Source organism: Cupressus sempervirens, chromosome 10 (assembly GCF_028749045.1).
Source record: "Cupressus sempervirens isolate cs-2001-9-10 chromosome 10, ASM2874904v1, whole genome shotgun sequence".
Classification (NCBI taxonomy): Eukaryota; Viridiplantae; Streptophyta; class Pinopsida; order Cupressales; family Cupressaceae; genus Cupressus; species Cupressus sempervirens.
The window spans coordinates 190,617,728-190,639,999 of record NC_143127.1 but is presented as its reverse complement, the minus strand read 5'-3'; the positions used below and the strand labels follow the sequence as shown (position 1 = coordinate 190,639,999).

The following is a 22,272-nucleotide window of genomic DNA, read 5'->3' as shown; positions in this document are numbered from 1 at the left end:
AGAAGAAATTTCCAAATTTGGTTTCCATTATTACAAGGTCAACTAATTATTCCAAAACATAAATGAACAATATGCTGGTTTCCATTCAAATTTCGAAGTTAAAAATGAAGGGAAAAAATTAAGAGAATTTTTTTTTTTATTCATTAAGAAGAAAGCCCTTTGTCACATCCCAAGTTGGCATTGGTCTATTCCCCATTAACCCCTATAGACCCCCATTTAGTATTTTGTACATTTATGTTCATCACATTAGATTTTACACAAAGGAAATCAAACTATAAGGCGAAAGAGAGGCTGAGTTGCAGTGTCTTAATTAAGAGAAAAATAGAACAAGAGAAGGGCAATGCAGCAGGTTGCCTGCTTTAGCCTTACATGTCCAAGAAACCCTGCGCCAAGGTGAGCACCTAAATCCAAGGATTTCAATAGCCTCAATAGGGCACAGGCATGCAAGAACAGATGAATGTTAAAGTTTTCCATAGACAAAGAATCGTAATTAAATGCCATTTCAGAGCCTAGAAGAACCCTCATTTGGCCCATCTCTGTTATGAACTTGCGACAAGTGTGCTGCTAAGAGGAGCAAATACACCCATGTGCTCAGGGCTTATAAAAAGGGAGGCATGGCCAACTGTTGTTCAACTCTTACACAGAAGCCCTTTGTTGCATCCCAAGTTGCCCTATGTCCACTCCCCGTGACTACATTAGACCTCCATTTAATATGATGTACATTTCATCTAAATAATTAACAGTTTATAAAGAGAAAAGAGCCTCGAACTAAATTAAGATAAAGATCAAAATCAGAGCACGGGATGGATGGCTAGAGGCAGTAGCCTACTGAAGATAAAAATACAACATAATGAGGAGAGAAAAAGACGTAGCCTGTCTTAGCCTTTCTGATAACAAAAAACATACAACAAAGGAGGTGGAGATCTAATTCAAGGGATACCAATGGCTCATAAAAGAGCACCAACATATAAAAAATGAGTTGATTTGGATACTTTCCATAGCCCAAGAGTGCATGGGGTTAAATACCTAACACTTCTGAGCAGTTGTGCACTGCAGTAGTATTTTCTTAGTCTAAAGAAATAGACCTTTTATTCTCCATTTCAGACTTATCAACGCTATTGCTTCAACTGGTTTTCAATTTCCATTCTGTGCATCAAGACATTTTCATAAGCCAGATCACTAGTTTTGTGCCCAATGTGATCAAACATAATCTGTCAGAAACAATGGCCAAACAGGCCTACAAACTAATGGAGACAGAAACAGTGCTCGATAACAGATGGGAAAACATCGAACCTGCAAGGCCTAGCAAGTAAATGTTGCAATTGTGCACTGCAGTAGCATTTTCTTAGTCTAAAAAAATAGACCTTTTATTCTCTATTTCAGACTTATCAACATAATAACTTCAACTAGTTTTCAATTTCCATTCTGTGCATCAAGACATTTCATAAGCCAGATCACTAGTTTTGTGCCCAAGGTGATCAAACAAAATCTGTCAGAAACAATGGCCAAACAGGCCTGCAATCTAATGGACATAGAAACAGTGCTAGATAACAGGTGGGAAAATATAGAACCTGCAAGTCCTAGCAAGTAAATGCTGCCATATAGACCTTTAAGGAAAAGTATTTTAAAGAAAGAGGACGTCAAGCTCCAAGGATGCAACATTCTATCATGGTGTGTGATCAAGGCTTAACAATGTACACAATCTCAGTTAACGTCTCAAATTTATTTATTTATTTTGTACAAATCCTAGATTCAATGGCTATAATGTTGAGTGAGTTGTCATCTAAGCTAACTTACAATAGGCCTACTTCAAAAAGAACAAGTAAAAACAATGTATATGTTTTCTTTAATTCTAAACCTTAGGTTCCTGCCTCATCTTGATTCCAGAGGCATCCATCTCTACTTTACAGTTGTGAATGCTTCCCTCCAATCAGTCTTGGAAATGCAGATGTTTCTTGCCTTTGTATTTATGCAGTTGCATTATCATATTATTAAAAGCGTTCAGTATTAGGTTACATCCTCTATGCTTGCTATTGACACATCGAACAATTGGATCATAACATTAAATGCCCATGTGAAATCACATGGACTATGCTCAACCTAGTGTTAAGAGGGCTTCATATGTCACTGATGCAAACAACAATCCTACATAATTAAACTTTGATCACTGAGAATAGGTTTTGGGCAATTGCAATGAAGATAAATGTATGGTTTATTCTGGAATCATTCTTACCAAAGGTAATTAATTTCCTCTGTAGCCATAAGGAAATTTAATGGTTAATGCTATTCCAGTTAGAGGTCAGGGGTGATCTAGTGCCTGGATGCACATTAATTCCATAATGCTCAGTTAGGGAGGTGTTCCTATATTGGCATTTACTTTTCATTTTTTACCATAAATATATAAGAGCCACGGAGTCAAACAGAGAATAACGAACATAAGCAGTATCAACTACAAGTGAGGAACTTGTATGGAAGTACCTGGTTGATCATCATTATTTCTCAATTTGTGGTTCCATTGATTCAATCTCTATTAACCTACGTACCCCAGGGACACGTCCCCACCCAAAAAGCCATGGTTCCCGAGATGGGAACGTCCCCCCGCCATCCCCAATCAGGGAAAAAATGCAAGGGGCATTCCTTGTACTTGGGGACTTCTGGGAGAAAAAAAGGGGACGGCTGGCTGTCCCCGGTATGGAAAGGGGACATCTAGAAGTCCCCTAACCATACCAGGGATTTTTTGTTAAGCTTTAACAAAAAAATTAAAACAAAAAACTTTATTTTGTTTGTCCCTACTTGGTCCTCCAGTGGGCTCTGCCTCTCCAAATGCCCTAAAAGGTCAAAAAAAGAACACATTGTGGTTGTTTTGTCATTTGTTTGGTTTTTCCTATGAAGTTGGAGTGTGTTGCAGCTGGCTGGGGTTTTCATTTTGCAAGAAGAGGGGATTTTTTTGCTTCCAAGAGCTTGAGCAGCAATCTGCTTCATTTTTCTATATTTTGTTTTCTATTTTCAACTTGAACATGATGAAACTTAATGGCAGCCCTCTAGCCTTTGGGCATATTTAGATTTCCAGATTTTTATGATATTGTTCACTGCTAAACCTATGTTTAAATATTTGTGTTCACATATTGATATGCATATTGACAATTAAGAACTGAAATTGGTTATTATTTCCTAGATGGAATTCAAATGGTGTATGTTAAGGTTCTATAATGTTTAAATGACATGCTTTGTCCTAAGTTTCATGTCAATGACATGTATATTTGCAATTTTCAGTGTATATTTTAAAATTTCACTATATATATAGGCGTCCCCGTTTGCCTTAATCTGGTCAAACATGTATATGTGATTATGTTTTCTCCTAAATTCAGATTGCATATTCCTGATCAGGTGGATCAAGTAAATGATCCCATCTACAGATCGGCGGGGCTATATGTGATGCATATTTACATGCCCAATAGTCTTGAAGTTTACAAATTCTCTTAATAACTACATCCAATCATAATCAGGCCTCTTGATTGGTTAAGGATTTAGTCAGTGTGTCTTTTCAAAGAGACTCTTCAGCGAAAGGTCATGTCTATTCATGCTATGGCCTGTGGATATGATATATATGCTGACCATCTGTTGGAGAATAAACATCAAAATATAATAAATGTTTTTATCCTCAGATTGGCACTAGCAGATCAGTCTATTATAATATAGACTCCCAAATCAAAACTTCAGTACTATAATATTTCTTCAACACTTTGTAAAGTTCCTTGCAAGATTATTCGCAATTTTGTCAATAAATCCGTCCTTCATTGTCCTTAAATTCGTAACAGTATAACAGTCTGACTATAAGATTGATAACATTTACATGGTATCAAAGCCTGGTGAGTAATATCAAAATCAAACTTGAGAAATCAGACTACCTACCGTGATAAAATACAGTCACACTTCCATCCCTCAAAATGACAAATGCAATTTGATTTGAGGATTTCCTTGAAGGGGCCAACAACTTCATAGCATGGAAGCTAAGGATCACGATGCTATTAGAAGAGTGCAAATTAGAATAATATGTAAAAAGACAAGAGGACAGAACCTGAGGATAAAATAGAAAAATCCAAATGAATTGAAAACAACAAGAACACTATGAAACTAATAGTGGATTCTATGAGAGAACACATAGTACCTATACTATCAAAGCAAACAACTGCATTCCTCATGTTAAAATCTCTAGAGAGCACCTTTGAGATAACTAATACAGACAGAACCCTTGCACTCAAAACACAGCTGAATCACATAAGTATGAATAAAGGAGAATCTGCGATTGCTTGCTTCATGAGAATAATAGAATTAAGGGATCAACTATCAAACGTTGGGTATGAGATAGAAAGCAAAGAATTATCCTTAATAGCCCTAAGCGGACTACCCAACTCATGGGAATCATTCAAACAAGGCATAAGTGTAAGGTCAAAACTCCTAAAGTTAGACTACCTAAGGTCCAACTATCTACAAGAAGAAGCTAGGCGCTTACCAAAAGGAATCAAACAAAAATCCATAAACAAAGACCTTGATGTTCTGAATGCCAAACATCATAAGAAAGGGAAGAACTTTAAAAGGAAGAAAAAAATTCATGAAAAGGGCAAGGAAATGAGAGATGCTTCACAAGTCCAATGTTTTAAATGTGATGAATATGGACATTATGTTGCCAAATGCCCTGACAGACTAAAAAAACAAGCATCCTATGCTAAAGTTAGAAAAACAAATACAGAACAGTATCCTGACAAGTTTCTATTCTATTTAGCAAATAAAGTCAATACTTGGGTGATTGATAGTGGGTCATCTAGACATATCATTGGATTCGGAGAACATCTAGATACTATGGTTAAAGAAATTGAAGAAGAGGTAACCATTGCAGATGACTTTGCAATCCTGTAAAAGGAGTGGGGACCTATAACATCAAATTAGATTCGGGCATCACCATTCACCTACAAGATGTACTATTTGTACCAAGAATTAAAAGAAACCTAGTATCTATATCTACCCTAGAAGATAATGGATATAGAGTCACTTTCACGAATGCAAATGACTTGGCATGGCCAAGGAATGCTACATTTAAGAAGGCTAAAACAATAGGTGTAAGACATGGATAGCTATACAAACTCTACATTGAGTCAAAACAAGCACTCATTCATGAAACTCATGACTCCAATGAAGTCTAACACAAAAGATTAGGGCATATACATTTTTTTGCCCTAACATCTATGGAAAGATTTGTGACAAGGCGTCCCAAACTAAATGCAATCCATAATGGAACATGTAAGGGGTGTGCTTTAGGGAAGAACATTACAAGATCCTTCCAAAATAGTTTAAGCAAAACTGAAAATGCATTGGAATCAGTCCACTCAGACTTGCGTGGACCTATGTCAACTCCATCAATGGGAAGGTCTCTATACTATGTAATTTTGTGGACGATTTCTCCAGAAAGACCTGGATCTATATCCTAAAATGCAAAGAGTCAAAAGAGATCCTTAAGAAATTTAGAGAATTCAAGTCCCTAATAGAAAACTCATCTGGAAAGAAAATTAAAACCATGAGAACTGCTAATGGGAAAGAATTCACTTCAAAAATCTTTAAAGAATTTTGTATTAATATCGGGATTAAGGTGTTCATTGTACCCTATAATCCTCAACAATATGAGGTAGCTAAGAGGAAAAACAGAACCATTGTGGAAGCTACAAAGTCAATGATGTATGACCAAAATCGTGATACTTCATTTTGGGCAGAAGTTTCAAGAACAGCTATCTACATACAATATAGATGTCCTCACTCACATTTTGAAAATAAAACACCAAAAGAGGCCTTTGTCTGGATAAAACCTGATACAAGTCATCTTAGGATATTTGAGTATCCTATATACATACATGTACCTAAGAGAAAATGACAAAATTAGAACCCTCTGGGAGAAAAGGGATTTTTGTACGTTAGAGTGAAACTTCTAAAGGCTACATGATATACCTATCTGATCAAAGCCAAGTAAAGCTCAGCAGAAATGTCACCTTTGAGGAAGACATTGCCTTCAAAAGGTCAAAGAGCTCAATTCAGTTAGAAATCCAAGACTCACTTGAGAGCATGGAGGAAGAACCTACTTTTGAGCCTCATAGGGAGCAACTAGATGAAAACCCTAATGAAAACCATACTAGTCTTGAAATTCAGAGGGAGCAAAATCATAATGTTAACAAAAGGAACAACCACTTTGAGCTAGAAAGGTTGTTGGGAAAGTAGAAAACTTCGCGGGACCTAAAGGCAATTTAGAGAGAGTAAGAGGCCTAATATATTATCAAACTACATGGCACTAACGAGCAAGATTATAAATTCAGAACCTACTAGTGTAACTGAAGCTCTTAAACTCCAAGTATGGAAAGATGCCATGACAGAAGAGTACCAGTCCATTATAAAAAATGATGTGTGGGATATAGTACCTAGACATGAAGAGAAATCTATTCTCCTCTAAACGACTCTTCAAGATTAACCATGTTGCAGACGACAATAAAAAGAAACATAAGGCACTTTTTGTTGCAAGAGGTTTCTCAAGGAGGGAATTAATTGCAAGGAAACATTTGTACCAGTTGCCAGATAAACTTATGTCAGAGCAGTTATAGCTATTGCTGCAGCTAAGGGTTGGAAGATACACCAAATGGATGTAAAAATTGCATTCCTGAACGGGATTATAAAAGAGGAAGTTTACATAGAACAACCTGACAGCTCTATGATTCATAATGCAGCATCCCATGTAGAAAGCTAAAGAAAGCCCTGTACAAACTCAAACAAGCTCCCCAAGCTAGGTACAAGAGAATTGACAACTATCTTATGGGACCAAGTTTCTCAAAGAATGATCTAGATCAAAATCTCTACTTTAAAATCATTAAAGGTGATATGTTGATATTAATCCTATATGTTGATGACCTGCTAATTATAGGAGAAGATCATCTCATTGTTCAATGCAAGAAAGATCTGGCCTCAAAATTTGATATGAATGACTTGGGTATTTTACACTACTTTCTAGGACTGGAAGTCTGGCAGAAACCTGATGATATTCTACTGAGCCAAGGAAAATATACTGTTGATATTCTAAAGAGATTTGGAATACTAAATTGTAGGCCTATCTCCACACCCATGGAAACTAATTTACATAAGTTAAAAGAGGCAGCAATAGAATCCAAATTTGCAAACCCTACTCTTTATAAAACAGATTATCAGATCACTAATGTGTTTGGTTAACACATGTTGTTGACATTTCCTATGCAGTGAATGCCTTGAGTCATTTTATGTGTGAACTTCAAGAAATACATTTTGTTGCTGCTAAAGATATATTGAGGTACCTACAAGGTACTATTAGTTATGGACTAAAATATAAAAATGTTGATCTAGAATTGCATGGATACGCAAACTCAGATTGGGTTGGAAGTGTGACTGATCGAAAAAGCACATCTAGATGTTTCAGTTTGGGATCAGCCATGATCTCTTGGATTAGCAAGAAACAGTCTTCAGTAGCACAGAGCTCTACAGAAATAAAATACATTGCAACCTCCATGGGAGCTAGAGAAGCAGTTGGCTCATAAAGTTAATTGTGAGACTATTTGGTGAACCCTTGAAGCCTGCCACTATCTACTGTGACAATCAAAGTTGTATCAAGCTTTCTGTAAATCCTGTATTCCGTGATCAGTCCAAGTATATAGAGATTCCTTATCAACATGTAAGAGATATGGTTGAAAGGAATGCAATCCAGTTGGAGTATATTAGTACAAGCGATCAAACGACAAACATTCTCACCAGACCCCTCTCTAAAGTCAAAGTGGACACTTCAAAAAGAAACTTGGGATGGTTGAAATGTAATTGAAACTAAGTCTCAAAATTGTTTCATTTGTACTAATATATTAAAGATGTTTAATGTGTAAACTCTTTTGTCATATGTGTGACTATGACTTTATGAGCCAGCTATGTATATTACTAAAAGGTGACGATCTTTCAAATAACGTACACTTTTATTCAACATTGTAAGGTGATGACTTTATGATGTCTACTATCATGACAAATATCATGCTGACTTGATATTCATAGAAATGTCTTGATAGTTAATATCTCTAGGACTTATTGATCGACATCATGCTGACTTGATATTCATAGAAATGTCTTGATAGTTAATATCTCTAGGACTTATTGATCGACATCATGCTGACTTGATATTTGTTGTAAATCAATAATCATGGTGGACATTATGTGACAAAATGTCCGTGAACATGCCATGACAAGTTATGGTAGACATAATGCGACATAATGTCAGTGCACATATCATAACTAGGATATACAAATATCTTGCTAACTTGATATTTTGCATACTCCTTGATATCACGTGCTAGGTGATATCTAAATCTATTCATAATTGGTATCTTCCTTAGCTAAGAGGGAGTGTTGAGAATAGTAGCGTCAGTCTGATCCCAAGGAAATATCAGTGAAACCTTTTTTGGTTTTCCTTAATCTGATCGAACATGCATATGTGATTATGTTTTCTCCTTAATTCAGATTGCATATTCCTGATCAGGTGGATCACGTAAATAATCCCATCTACAGATCGGCAGGGCTATATGTGAGACATATTTACATGCCCGATACTAAGGGTTTACTAATTCTCTTAATAACTTCATCAGATCATAATCAGGCCTCTTGATTAGTTAAGGATTTAGTCACCTCTCTTTTCAATGAGACTCTTCAGCAAAAGGTCATGTCTATTCATGCTATGCCCCGTAGATTTGATATATATACTGACCGGCTGTAGGAGAATAAAGATCAAAATGAAATAAATGTTTTTATCTTCAGATCGGCAGTAGCAGATCAGTCTATTATATAATATAGACTCCCAAATCAAAACTTCAGTACTATAATATTTCTTCAACACTTTGTAAAGTTCCCTGCAAGACTATCCACAACTCTGTCAGTAAATCTGTCCTTCATAATCCTTAAATTCATAACAGTATAACAGTCTGACTATAAGATTGATAACATTTACACAAACAAGAAGCCTTCGGAAGGAAGATCAAACTATCAAGGGTATCCATTGAATAACTTAACAAAACTCGAAGTAGTGAATGAAATTATATAATTGTCCACCTGGATGGGGGAAAAAGATGAGGGAATTTGATAGCTCAAATCAAAGAAAATGTATAGGATGTCAATGCATCTTGCACAAAAACTCCAGGATACTGCCCATAGCAAGATGAGGATCAAGAAAGGAGTCACAGATTGAAGGAACAAGTGTTGATACTTTTAGTTTACACATTTCTGTTTATAATAATATAGTTCTAAAGAAAATCCTCACACGATATTGACTCCGGGCTCAAAAAAAATCTAAGGCCAGATCTGTTTACCATTGTGCAATAACATTGATTCTTAATAGTTGCACAGCAAGGCCTAAATGACACTTCAACTCTTTACCCTACATTAGGCAGATTAATATCTTTTTCAGAAGCATTCTGTTTTTAAGATCTTCAGATTAATGACCCTTATCTGATTAATATCTTTAGAAATAACCCTGTAGATGGTGAACCCTATGCCAAAAAAAATCCTATTCTTGTATTATTCCCATAATTATTGCATCATATTTATACAATCAAACAGCCAACTAAGATAAAGTCTTGACTTGTAAGTTTTAAGAAAAGTCACCAAACTATGCTCTAATGATGTCTATATTTTTCCCACATCTATTTATACCAAACAACACTACCTAGATCCTCAATGGCTCTGTTACAAGCAAATAAAACATAGCCACCCCATCTTGTAACTTAGTCATTTGATGGTTGTCTGTAATTGTTAACACTGAAGAAAGATGTTCAAAAGAGAAGAATATATGCAGTACAAGCTTGTAACCAACTGAAAGAAAATTGCTCAAGTATATGGAATAACAGTGCATTGACACTTGCCACAGAAACTGCAGTTACTAGGTCGAACATCATGATGCCAGCATCAGCAAGGGCAAGACTTGCACAAGTTATGATAACCGGGAGATCACCTACAACATAAAAACATTAAAAGCATGAAAACAGCTTTACCCCAACAAGTTCAGTTCACAACAAAGGAAGAGGTAGATGTAAAGTTCTTTAACATTGTCAAAGAAAACACTGAAATTAGAAACTAGTATGAAATTGATCCTTGACTAGTATACAAGAGACATGGAGATTCAAGTTTGGATTTTAGACTGTCCACAAAATTTTCCTAACATGATAGAACAAATCCATGGCAACATATATGCAGAACTTTTCTCAAGTTACAATTATCTCAAATAATTAGCCAATTATATCATTTCCATAAACAGACCAAAAGGTTACAACATATATAAAATATGTATGTTAATGAGCAAATAAAAAAATAGACACCATCTCTACTTCTAGGTTACTGCCATGAATAAAGTGAAGGGGTTATAAAGCTAGCCTACATAATCAAGTGTGACCATTGAAGAGCACAGTCATGGTGAGTAGTGATTCAGTATAACAACAAATTTTAGCAATTTAAACTTTATCCATCACAATAGCAGCAGTTACTAAATTTAACAATTATGCACATGAAAACACAATAACACAATGTTTTAAGTGATAACCAATGCAGGCGAAAACCATAGTCAATAATTGTTTTTATATATTTGTTCCTTTGCAATGTTTGTAGGCACCAACCCTTAAGTTAGCGAGCACCAACTCATCAGAAGAGCCAACGCCCACAATTTGGAAGCACCAAACTACTGGAGACACCAACCCTTACTTTGTTAGAGGCACCAACCCAACAATTAAATTTCCACCTTAGTAATGTTGCTTACTCAACTGTTGATGGAATACCCCTTTATCTAACTTTTGCTATCAATCTCTTTCAAATCCTTTCACAGATCTACTATGCACACTTCTTCAAAATCTGTTATATACTTTTGCAAATCTGCTATAAAGTCTTCCACAAATTTATCACAAAATGACCATAATAATCTCACTTATTTTTCCACCACTGTTCAGTGATCTTCAATAATACATTCTTTTAATCTGGTGTATATATGATTGTTCTTCATACAACATACACCACTTTTTTCATTTTTTTTATTCTTATATCTCTATATCATATCAACAGATCTGATTATATATTCTTTATTCACTTACAACATATTTATCTCTTTAAATATAGTGTGTATATCAGATGGTCTTGATATAAAATACTCACAATAGCAGGATAACAAGCCGAAAAGCTGGCTAAGAAAAGACCTGTTGAATACAGGAATAGGGCAACGATTTTGCACAGATCGTCCATAGAGAATAATGTGTTGCGGGACAAAAACAGTTGATGAAAAAAACAATGCCTCAGCAGCCAAAGAGTCCAAGATTCACAGAAAAAGACGCACAAATCAGAAGCAATGATGCCCAGATCGATGCAACACCAGAAAAACAACGCCTAATCCCAGCAAAGCTACATGCACTTTTGGCCTCTATAAATACAGAAACCTTAGTCAGGTTTGAAGATTTTCTGCAAACAAAATCAGAACTATTTTCAAAAAAATTTAGACAGAAATTTCATTTGAGAAATTTTTTTTTTTGGGAAAAAAAGAGGCTCTGATACCATATGATGTAAGTAATTGGTAAATTATTTGATGTACTAAAAATAAGCAAAGATGCTCAATAAATAAGTTTACAATATTTACACAATAAGTAAGCTTCTAAAAAGAAACTGATAATAAAGTACATTATTGAGCATTAAATAAATAATAAGACATTATTTTAATAATAATAAATGTTCAACTACAATTCTTTCCTATTGATACAAGTCTTTTCATGTTTCAAAACGCTCAACTCTTTGCATGACACGTGTCACTTTATATAATATTATCATAAATATGTTCTCCAGCTGTTGACACAATACAAAGGTATTATCTCAATAGCAAAATCAGAGATAAAGATCTCTATCACAGCTACAATCTTCAACAATTATTTCTTCTCATCTTTTAAGTTGACAACCCCACTGCTTGTGTGCGGCACCAAGCTTTTCATTCTACCAAAATAGACAGAAGACATTAACAAAATGTTATTTGATCTACCTACTTGGCCTGCCAAAATCATTTATTCAAAGTTTCTAGAGCCTTTTCAGCAATTACATTTCGGGAATATCATCATGCTTAGATGCATGTGCATACTCCATTCCATCATGCCTTATATATGCTTCCATAGTCTGCATGTAGTCTACGGGAGTATTTCCAACTATAACACCTAACAAAGATCTCCTTTCATGCTTTGATTGTTGTCTAAACATTGATTTGAATCATCTATTTTGGTACAACAGGGAAGGCGTTAGTAATTGTGGTTGAATTCAGCTTACAATTTGCCGATAGTATTTTCTTTAAAGTCTCTAAAGTCTTTTCAAGTTTTCACCAAACTCATTATGTGCTCACGCTGCACTCATTTTGTTTCATTCATTGAGATGACATCTGATCTTCAAGGCATTTTGTCAAATAATTATTGTTCTATTCTATATCTACATTTTGCATGCATATCTACTGACACGTCTCCAAAATTTATATCTGATAAAAACCTGCCTAACAATATGCTCCAATTCGTGTTGATAACCAAGAAAACATGTCCATGTATTCGCCACAGCCGTAAACTTCTAGTTGCATTTGCTTGACACTGCATTTGCTTGACAGCAAACACATTCTGTGCATATGCAGTAGTAATCACATATCAATCCTTGCAATAACATTGCTATGAAGAATTCTGTCAAACACCTGAGCAACGCTGTCTGTGATTCTACATTTGGCATGTATATTGTTGATTGAAAGTTTCCACGAACTTTTCAACAGATACATTTTGCGCATGGCGTGTTATATAATTATATGAAAAGACACCTTGTTGTGGTGGTTTGTCAAGTACTTCATGTAACCAATGAAGGAACTTTGTTTATAATACCATCTTGTTGTGGCCGCATATAGGGCGAGTAAAGACAGAAAGTCTGCATCAACCAAATGCACTTCCTTGAAGCTTGGAAAGTTTTTTTAACAACTACATTTCCTGCACATCAAGTACTCATTACATTTCATTGAAGCATTTTCTCAAACTAAACATTTTGCATATATATCTACTATTGTACTCCAACTACAATTTCTTACAATATTTGGACCAACATTCGTGTCAATGACCTGCTATAATTTTATTTGATGTCCTCTTTACAACAATCTATGTGAAAATATGGAGAGATTCTTTTCAAGAATCAAGTTTCTAGAGTAGTTAATATAACTACTTTCATTAAGTTTTTGAATTTCAAAACTCAAAAACTTGGTTATGCGTTGTGAATTCTAATTTCACAAGCCATTGCATTCATTTTTCACTATCCATAACTTCTTTGTAAACTTTTCACCATTCATGACTTACCTATTAGAATATTTGTAATATCCTGGTTTTTTGTTACATTTAGCTCCTTATTCTAGAACCCTAGTTAATGGTCATTTAGGCTTCATTTTTGGTTATCTTAATCTGGTCTAATTTTAGATGGTGTCTTTATCTAGACAATGTCGCTTTTTACTTGATGCTTTTAATAGTTGATATCTATCTATCTATCTATCTATATATATATCTTATCTAGCTCTTATCATAAATATAATTGCAAACTGCTGAATGTTATCTTATTGGGCACTTATTATAAATGTAATTGCAAACTACCGAATGCTAATCGGGATTGTGTAAATTGAATATTTACTAATGATTGTGTCCCTACAAGGACAAGGACATGATCTCTCATATATAATTGATAATGCCTGATGAAGATTGATATCAATAAACGGTACTATTTGAACTCAGCAGCATTTAAAGATATATATGCAGTCAAGGTTATCATTCAGTTTGATACGTATGTAATTCATTCTTTTGATTCATATTACAAGTATTAGTAAGGTATACACAAGCAGATATTTTTATTTTATTTTTAAAGAGGGGTAAACGCTTTGACCTGGAGCTATGAACCAATGAGGCCACAAACAGGGGACCTCATCCCCATTGGATTTGAACCTTGATGGCAAGGATAACAACTTAACCATCACAACATGCCACTATTGGCATACACAAGCAGATATAATATTACAGTCAGACACAAATATAAATCTGATATATATATATTCAGAGTTAGTGAATTATTTTGAAGCAACATAATTATATATAGTGATATCACATCTTGTCTCTATCAGAGATCCTGTACTTTCACAATAATCAAATTCCGTTTTTTAAAGTTTCATGGTATTAGAGCTGGAGCTGGTCTTTGTATGACTTCCTAATGGGAGGGCTTTATTACGAAGTAATTGGTAAAATACTTGCTTGATATTAATAGAGACCGAGAGGTCTATGTATACAAAAGAATAAAGTGATGTTTTCTCAAGAAACGATCGTAAAGAATAGAAATATTCTATTCTAGCTAAAAGAAAGCTAGAGAAAGCTAACTGATAACTACAGCTAACTAAGTATTAGAAACATTCTAATATTTACAATAGATTACAAACAGATAACCATTAACTAATAATAGAAGCTTATCTATTATTGTAATGCCCTTTTTTAATGGTTAATTTATCCACAATACCAAGTTGTCCTCTAACTTTGACAAACTTATCAAGACCAAGAGGCTTGGTGAGAATGTCTGGAATCCGAATCTCTGGCAAACCAAGGACAAACTCTTCTCGAGCAAGCTGAGAGAGATAATGCACATTTAAGTGTCCAAATTGTTGATGCCAAAGTGTGCTAACAGAAACCGCCGAGCAGCCATAGCTACGTCCCAAGAATCACAAGAATCAATAAGTCTAAAAAGACCATGATCCTAAAGACCCACTGAAACAATGGTACACTGATGTGAATTGAAGGTGACATCCAACTATGGAGAATGTTGCAGTAACTGACTGAATGAGAATAGATTTAGTTCCAATCTTGGAACGTAGTACACATCGAGAAAAATGAGATTCCTCCCAACAGACTGAATTTGAATGTTGCTTTTACCGACAACGGTGTAGTCTTCTCCACCACCAAAACTAACAGAAACTGAATAAGGCTGGTAGTCCATAAACCAATCCCTACAATGGGTGAAATGACAAGAGGCACTTGAATCAATGTACCAAGCATATGACTTACATGATTTGCAAGTCTTTTAGCCATTACGGCATCCTCCCAACAGACTGAATCTAAATGTTGCTTTTACTGAAAACGGTGTAGTCTTCTCCACCACCAAAACTAACAGAAACTGAATAAGGCTGGTAGTCTGTAAACCAATCCCTGCAATGGGTGAAATGACAAGAGGCACCTGAATCAATGTACCAAGCATATGACTTTACATGATTTGCAAGTCTTTTAGCCATTACGGCATAAAAGGCAGATTCCATCTGCTCAGTGTGCTCTGCACTGCTTGCTTTGGGCTATGATCCCGATTGCTTAGATTGGGTGGCTAAACATTTCCGACATTCAACCTTCATGTAACCAAACTTGTGACAATAGCTGCATTGAATGTTCTTCTAGGAGCCTTCTAAAGCTAGAGTAGAGGCCTTCTGCTGAGAAGATTGTTGAGACCTTTTTTTATCCTTCTAAAAGGATTTAGCAGCAAAGGATTGCTCTATGCAAGTGGAGCTAGAACTGCTACCGAACTATTGTTTCCACCGATCTTGCTGAAGCAAGCGTGTAGAGATCCATGAACTGGAGATCAACACTAGTAGAAGTGATGTTGAGAGTCTCAATAAAATGTTCGTAGGACTTGGGCAAACTTTTGGGGGTTATGACCACAATGTCCTCTTCCTCCATCTTGTGACCAATGGCAAGCAATTGATCACGGATTTCCTGAATCCTGTTCAAGTGAGCCTGGAGTGATGTTCACTCATCCATGATAATAGAATACAGAGTGTTCTTCAGAAAGAAGGCTCTACTTTTGTCTAATGTCTTAGGAAGTGTCTTCAAATGCTTTCATGTCTCGATAGTTGTCTTGTCGGATGGAATCTAAGGGAGCTAATCATCAATGACAGATAATTTGAGAATCATTACCGCCTCCCAATTATTGAGATCCCATGTATCCTAATCAGTACCAGTTGTAGTTGGACGATTTGTAACACGTGATCGGTATTTCGATATTCACAAATTGCTAGAATCTATTCCTTCCATGTGCTATAATTTTGACCATTGAATTCCGATGCCCTTAAGCAAAATATTAGTTAAAGATGCCATAGCACGTTTTTCAAACATTCTTCAAGGCCAAAAAATGGAAGACCCGAAAAATTTGAAGGCATACCCAGAAGAGACCTCGAAAAACCCAGAAAGAATATGTTGTCGGTTTTTGGATCCACTTGCTTGAAAATTGAGGCACCCAAGAGAAATAGACGACAACCCAATTGAATTCTAAAAAAACCCAGCAAGAATCTGTAAAAACATTATTGATCTAGTACAAAAAATTAGGGTTTTGAACAAAAATGACCATGCTGCAAAAAAAAACCACAAAAAATGGCAAAAATATGCAGGAAAAATAGATGGCAGCTGCAAAAAAATGGCCATAAGAAGCAAAAATCACAAAAAACAATTTCAAAAGATATTGCTCTAATAATTTCGAACAAGAAATTATAATATTTCTCAAAAAAATTCAAAGAATTGGCTTCGATACCATATTACGAAGTAATCGATAAAATACTTGCTCATTATTAATAGAGACTGACAAGTCTACATATGCAAAAGAATAAAGTGATGTTTCCTTAGGAAACGATCGTAAAGAATAGAAATATTCTATTCTAGTTAAAAGAAAGTTACAGAAAGCTAACAGATAACTACAGCTAACTAAATATTAGAAACATTCTAATATTTACAATACATTACAAACAGATAACCATTAACTAATAATAGAAGCTTATCTATTATTGTAATAGGCTTTAGATTCAAAGCTGCCACTTGTAGGTGAGTTGGTTTGTGCCTCGAGGTTTACTTCCTTGAGGTCATAGGTTCGACTCCCCTTCGTAGTGGAGAAGGGCTATGGGCCAATTTCCCTTTGTTGGTAAACAGATTTGTTCTTTCATATTATTACTCTTTAATGCCCAATTCAGAACAATATCTGATCACAAATAGTTGGAAAGCTCCTTATGGATGTTTTAGCTTTCCTCTGAATTGGTAGATACAGCTCCCTGTACTAGATTTGCAATGAATTATGTTTTCTTCCTAAACTACTTTGGGGTATGTTCTTAACTCGAGACCAGTAGAGTTATAACCGAGCTAGACCTAAATAAAATCCAACTCACGCAAATAAAAACTTCTTAATACTAAAATAGATTTATGCATCCACACATCTTATGAATCCATAAATTCCATCCACATAATTAACTAATGCTGAACTAAGCTAATTCAAATCTGAACTATGACTAATAAATTGGGAATGTTAGAAAGATTTCCTCTTCGAATGAACTATAATAATACTTATCACATTCATTCGTTGCCTCAAAACAGGGGAGGTAACGTTTTGTTTTTCCCTTGTTTCAATTCAAATAAAAGAGAAAATATGAACTAAATGCAATACTAACTAGAACAGAAAATGATTGACATAAAATACCATTCAATTGTCTATGCAACAAAAAGTACTTCACACCAAAAATTTGCCGACCCTTCATTAATCTTTTCAATTCATACATATAGAGTTTTTGAGATGATCGTTACAATGGAAATTTAATCGGTTCATCTTCTGAGGATGACAAATGGCAAGGTGCCAATTTGTCATATTACAAAATTACAAAAGAAAACAAAAAGACGGCATAATATGAATCATTTAGACTTCTTCCCCTTTTCTATTTTCGCTCTATGTGACTTGGCAGCAACCATTATTGGAATCAGCTCCTCATGATTGGGCACATGTATATTGGTGAATCTCAAAAGCCATTTTGCGTGCTCCCGCGCCAACTCCTTTACAGCATTCAATTGACTCGACAACTCTTCTGCAGCCACATGTATCCACCCATTGAGTGTTTGGAGTTCTGCGATTCTATCTTGACTACTATAGGCTGCTCTAGACAGGTTATCTAAGAATGTAGAGAATTTACTCTTCATTACATCCTATTCCAATGAGAGTCTTTCCCTGACCACTACTCTGAGAATCAGTGTGTAGCCCTCTCATAAGCTCAAATCCTCTGTCTTGAGTCTTCTTTATTTTATTCTCTGTTTCTTTAAGTCCCTTCTTAGCTTCCTGAATCATTTCCAACTTGAATTGCATGCTTTGGATCCATTCAAATAAAGGTTCATTACATTTAGGATCTTTGCTTTGACTGCTTCTTTTGCTTTCATCTAGATGATCATCTTTAAAAGAGAGATGCATTCATCACATCTGACTCTTTCTCCGGCTAGAGTGTTACTATTAGACAATATGTTATCATTTTCTGTTTCCAGTCTGAGGATGACATTTCCAATTTGATCTATGAGAGAAACTCCTTCTGATTTGAGTCTCTCAATCCACTCTCTACTGATCTGGCCATAGTGCCCATCTTCTTGTAGCTGGGAAATGAGAGCTTGCACTTCAGGTGCACTAGGAGTCTGAGTCATAGACATACCAGAAATAGGTGCTGGTGGAGTTACTAGCTGCCTGATGAATTTATTCAATTCTTCTATTTCTGCCTTCATCTTGATTTTTGACAATTTGAAACTCTCCAATTGTCCTTCTATCACCTCGTTACTTGATCTCCACAAGCCAACCTTTGTATCATGTCTGGCTTCCCCAAGGTCGATTGAATGCAAAGTAAAATCATCAAGAGTCGTATCCTCAATTCTCCCTCCTTCATTTGGCTTGGCTATTTCCATTGTCAAGTGCCCTGTTTCTGGATCTTGCCCCAATATTGACAAAGTCTTCTGCTTCTTGACCTTTGCCAATGCAGTCCCAGAATGAACCACGAGGGATACAGTGTCTTTTGCAAAAACACTCTCATCCTTCCTCTTTGTTTTCCTTTCAAAACTATCCTCTAACCAAGAGTCAATCCCTATCACTTTGTCAGTTGTTCCAAGTGATTCAATGCTGAACATTTTCTTCTTCACTAGAGTTGTGGTTACAGCAGTTGAAGAGAAAGGATTTTTTAAATCTTTAGAGATGAGTCTGGAAGAAGCCTGGCCCTTCTCCATCTCTGAAGTCTTCTTAGTCTCTTCATCCGATTCAGTTGACTCACTGGTGCTACTTTTTCCATCCACTAAGTCTACTATCTGTATAGGGGAACCACCTGGCCTCAAAAGTGAAGCGCTTGCTGATGGCACGGGACTATGATGAGGGGATGGGATTGGAGTGGTATGCAGAGAAGGAAGAAGGGTAGTGTGAGGAGATGGAACAGGAGTAGTATGTGGGGAAGGTGCTAGAGTAGGAGCACTGTCCTTTGGTTCTTCCGCTTTCTTCTCTTTGGTGCCAGTCTGGGTTCCTATAACTGGCAAGGAACCATCATGACATGCTGGGGCTATAGGAACATTCTTATCTGGGGGTTGATCACCTCCGCCTGCAGGTTGAGTTGGTCCTTGGGTGGAAGCTATGGTCACACCCACTGTAGCACTCTGAGATGAAGTAGGCGTTGCAGATGCTGGAGAAGCTTGAGTTGTTGCATCTTTGCTCTGGCTCTTTCTGGTTGTCTACTCGACCCATTTCCAGGTTCTCTTGATTATCCTAGCCATCATGATATCGAAATTCTCTTCCAAATCCACATATGGCTCGGAACTGATAGGAATTCCCCTTAATTTAGTCAAATATGTATTGCTATACATATTTTGACCATCATCCTCCAATCCTTCTACATTGAGATCAATGCCATATGTCTTTATTTGTTCCACCGTGAGCCTGGCGAAAGCACAATCTCGGCTCTCCAACTAATCCCTGCAATCTGCCCAATAATCCTCCAAAGTGGTAACATGCTTGATCAAACTCCCGATATGAAGCACCTCTCTTGCATATCCATTTGGGTCGAACATGGGCCTCACAACCTCATATTCCTCCAATTTGTACTTATTCTCAAATGCCTTGAGCATGTTTTTGGCATCAGATCAAGAATCACAACTGTAAGCCCCGACCTTCATGGGGAACTCATATCCCTTCTTCCTTAGACTGGCGCTCAGCACATTCAATTGGATAGCTTGTCTCACGATCTCTACGAGCACGATCATGTCACTTGGGTATTTGGGCAACTTCAAAGGGAATCCGTCGAAAGCTGCAAGACGCAGATATGAGAAGGATGAGAATTGAATGAAGAAGCTACCAAACTGACTGATGGCCGCCATCGCTTCTGGGCTAAACCTCCTCTCTGGGCATCCTTGTAGCTCCCTGCAAATCCTCATTGTAAAAGAGTCATTAACCCTGACATACTCTGCATAAGTATTCTGTAACTGCAAGCATGGATAAAATTCATAACTTTTTACATCATCAGGCAAATCCTCCATTCTGGGAAGGCCCGGCCACAATTGTAGAGAAGCTAGCATATAAATTAGGAAAGAAGACATGTAGAAGGTATTATAGAACTTTGCAGCACTGAGAGCTCTGGACAGATGTTCACTTACCTCATACGCCCAATCTACATAATGTGTGTCTGAGCAGATGATTTGCACTAAAAAGAAATATTGTTCTACGAAATTAAGTGCTTCTACCTCACCTTTCAACCGATGCAAAAGAACCAGAATGTCCACGATTTTGGGCTTGAGATCAATGCCAAAAAGGGTCTTAGGAACCTTACTCTTAGGTCCTCGTGGCTTTTAGAACCAAGACCTCATGATTTCCTTCCACCACACCATCTTCTTCAAGGGGAACTCACACATGGCTCCTCCCATGGTCAATTTGGAAAAATCTTCCCGCTCAGGAATCCGGAGGCAATTGACTACAGTTTGTTGGTCAATTGAGATCAAAATCGTATGATCCGGCAACAAAATTTGTTTAGTGTCTGGATTGTAATGGTTATTACATTTGACGATCAGCCCGGGGGCTTGAATTGCCACTGGAAACCCGGTTGCTTCCACTAGCCCACTTCCTCAAAGTTTCTTTGTTATTGGGTGAATTGGCTCTGTCCTCAACCTTCTTTGGAAATCTTGCATGTCGAAGAAACGGAGTGAGGTATCTGTAGCATTTTGCAATGTCGACTTAATCCCATTCGGTCCATCAAATCCAGCGAATCTTGTTGCCATATTAACTGAAATAGCACAGAGTAGAGCTTCGCAACTGTGAGAATTCTGAAATCACTATCCAATTCAACAGCATAACAATTAAAATAAGATAGCAGTAGTTTGAAAATTCGTTATGTTCATCTCTATATAAAAATCCCAATCCACCCGTTAATTTTCAAGATCCGCGCCACACGAGTGAATTGAAGGATAAATTTGTTAGATTAATAAATGTGGAGGTTTCCAACGGATTTTTACATGTCATTCATTGTTCCCATTGGCCCAATGGTTACTTTCCTTTATTACAGACTTACTTTCCCGTTTTTGGCCAAGTTGCGAAGAATTAAGAACGGAGTACTCCATGGGGAAAAATTCGCCTAGCCAGATTTTGCTCAAGATACCTTCCCAAATGTGATCAACTGGCTTCCATTATCCTTTTTAAGCATCCTACGATTGATCTATGAGCCCAACATGCTTGTAGAAGTGATTTTTCAATGGATGCGGAAAATTGCTTCAAAGGGTTGAAAACCCACCGAGGAGAAGGCAACTTCTGTTTTTCCGCCTTTGTTCTTATTTTCACTTAGCCCTTTAAGTCAATGTGTCTCTAAGCTTCGAAAAATCTAAAAAGGGCTGCGAAAATGAACAAGGAACCCATTTACTTGCTTTTCTCCCTTACAAATCCCTTTGTCAGAAAATTGACTTCCTGGGTCGAAAACCTGCCGTGGAGAAGCTACTTCAGAGTTTTCCACCAAATTCTATTCTGATCATTATGATGAATTCTGAGTAACTCCCAAGGTAGAATACTACAATGTAGGAACAATCTATCCATAAAACTACTCATTTCTTCCTTGTTTTAGCTTGTATACCTCTTTTGTTGACCTCTACGAGAAATCACCTTCTCAGTTCGAAATTCCGCCAAGGAGAAGCCAATGCTAGGTTTTCCACAGACTTCATTTTCTTTATGTGCAAACTATAATAAGTCGCGAGAAAGTTCATTCTTGGAAATGACTTTGTGAAGATCGTGATATGACTCAAGAATCTCCATCAGAAGGATCCTATACTACCCATAAAACTCACGACAACAAGAGAAACCCACCCGGTTATGTAATGCGGG

At 36.5% G+C, this 22,272-nt stretch overlaps 1 protein-coding gene across 1 annotated transcript in view; it reads right to left on the bottom strand.

Annotated features, from left to right (window-relative positions):
• RRP41L (3'-5'-exoribonuclease family protein) overlaps positions 1–22,272 on the bottom strand; it is a 64,452-nt gene that overhangs the window by 7,304 nt on the left and 34,876 nt on the right. The window contains exon 5 of the mRNA XM_089803938.1: positions 9,957–10,045. Within this exon, the coding sequence (XP_089660064.1) occupies positions 9,957–10,045 (89 nt within the window). The remainder of the gene's footprint in view (positions 1–9,956; positions 10,046–22,272) is intronic.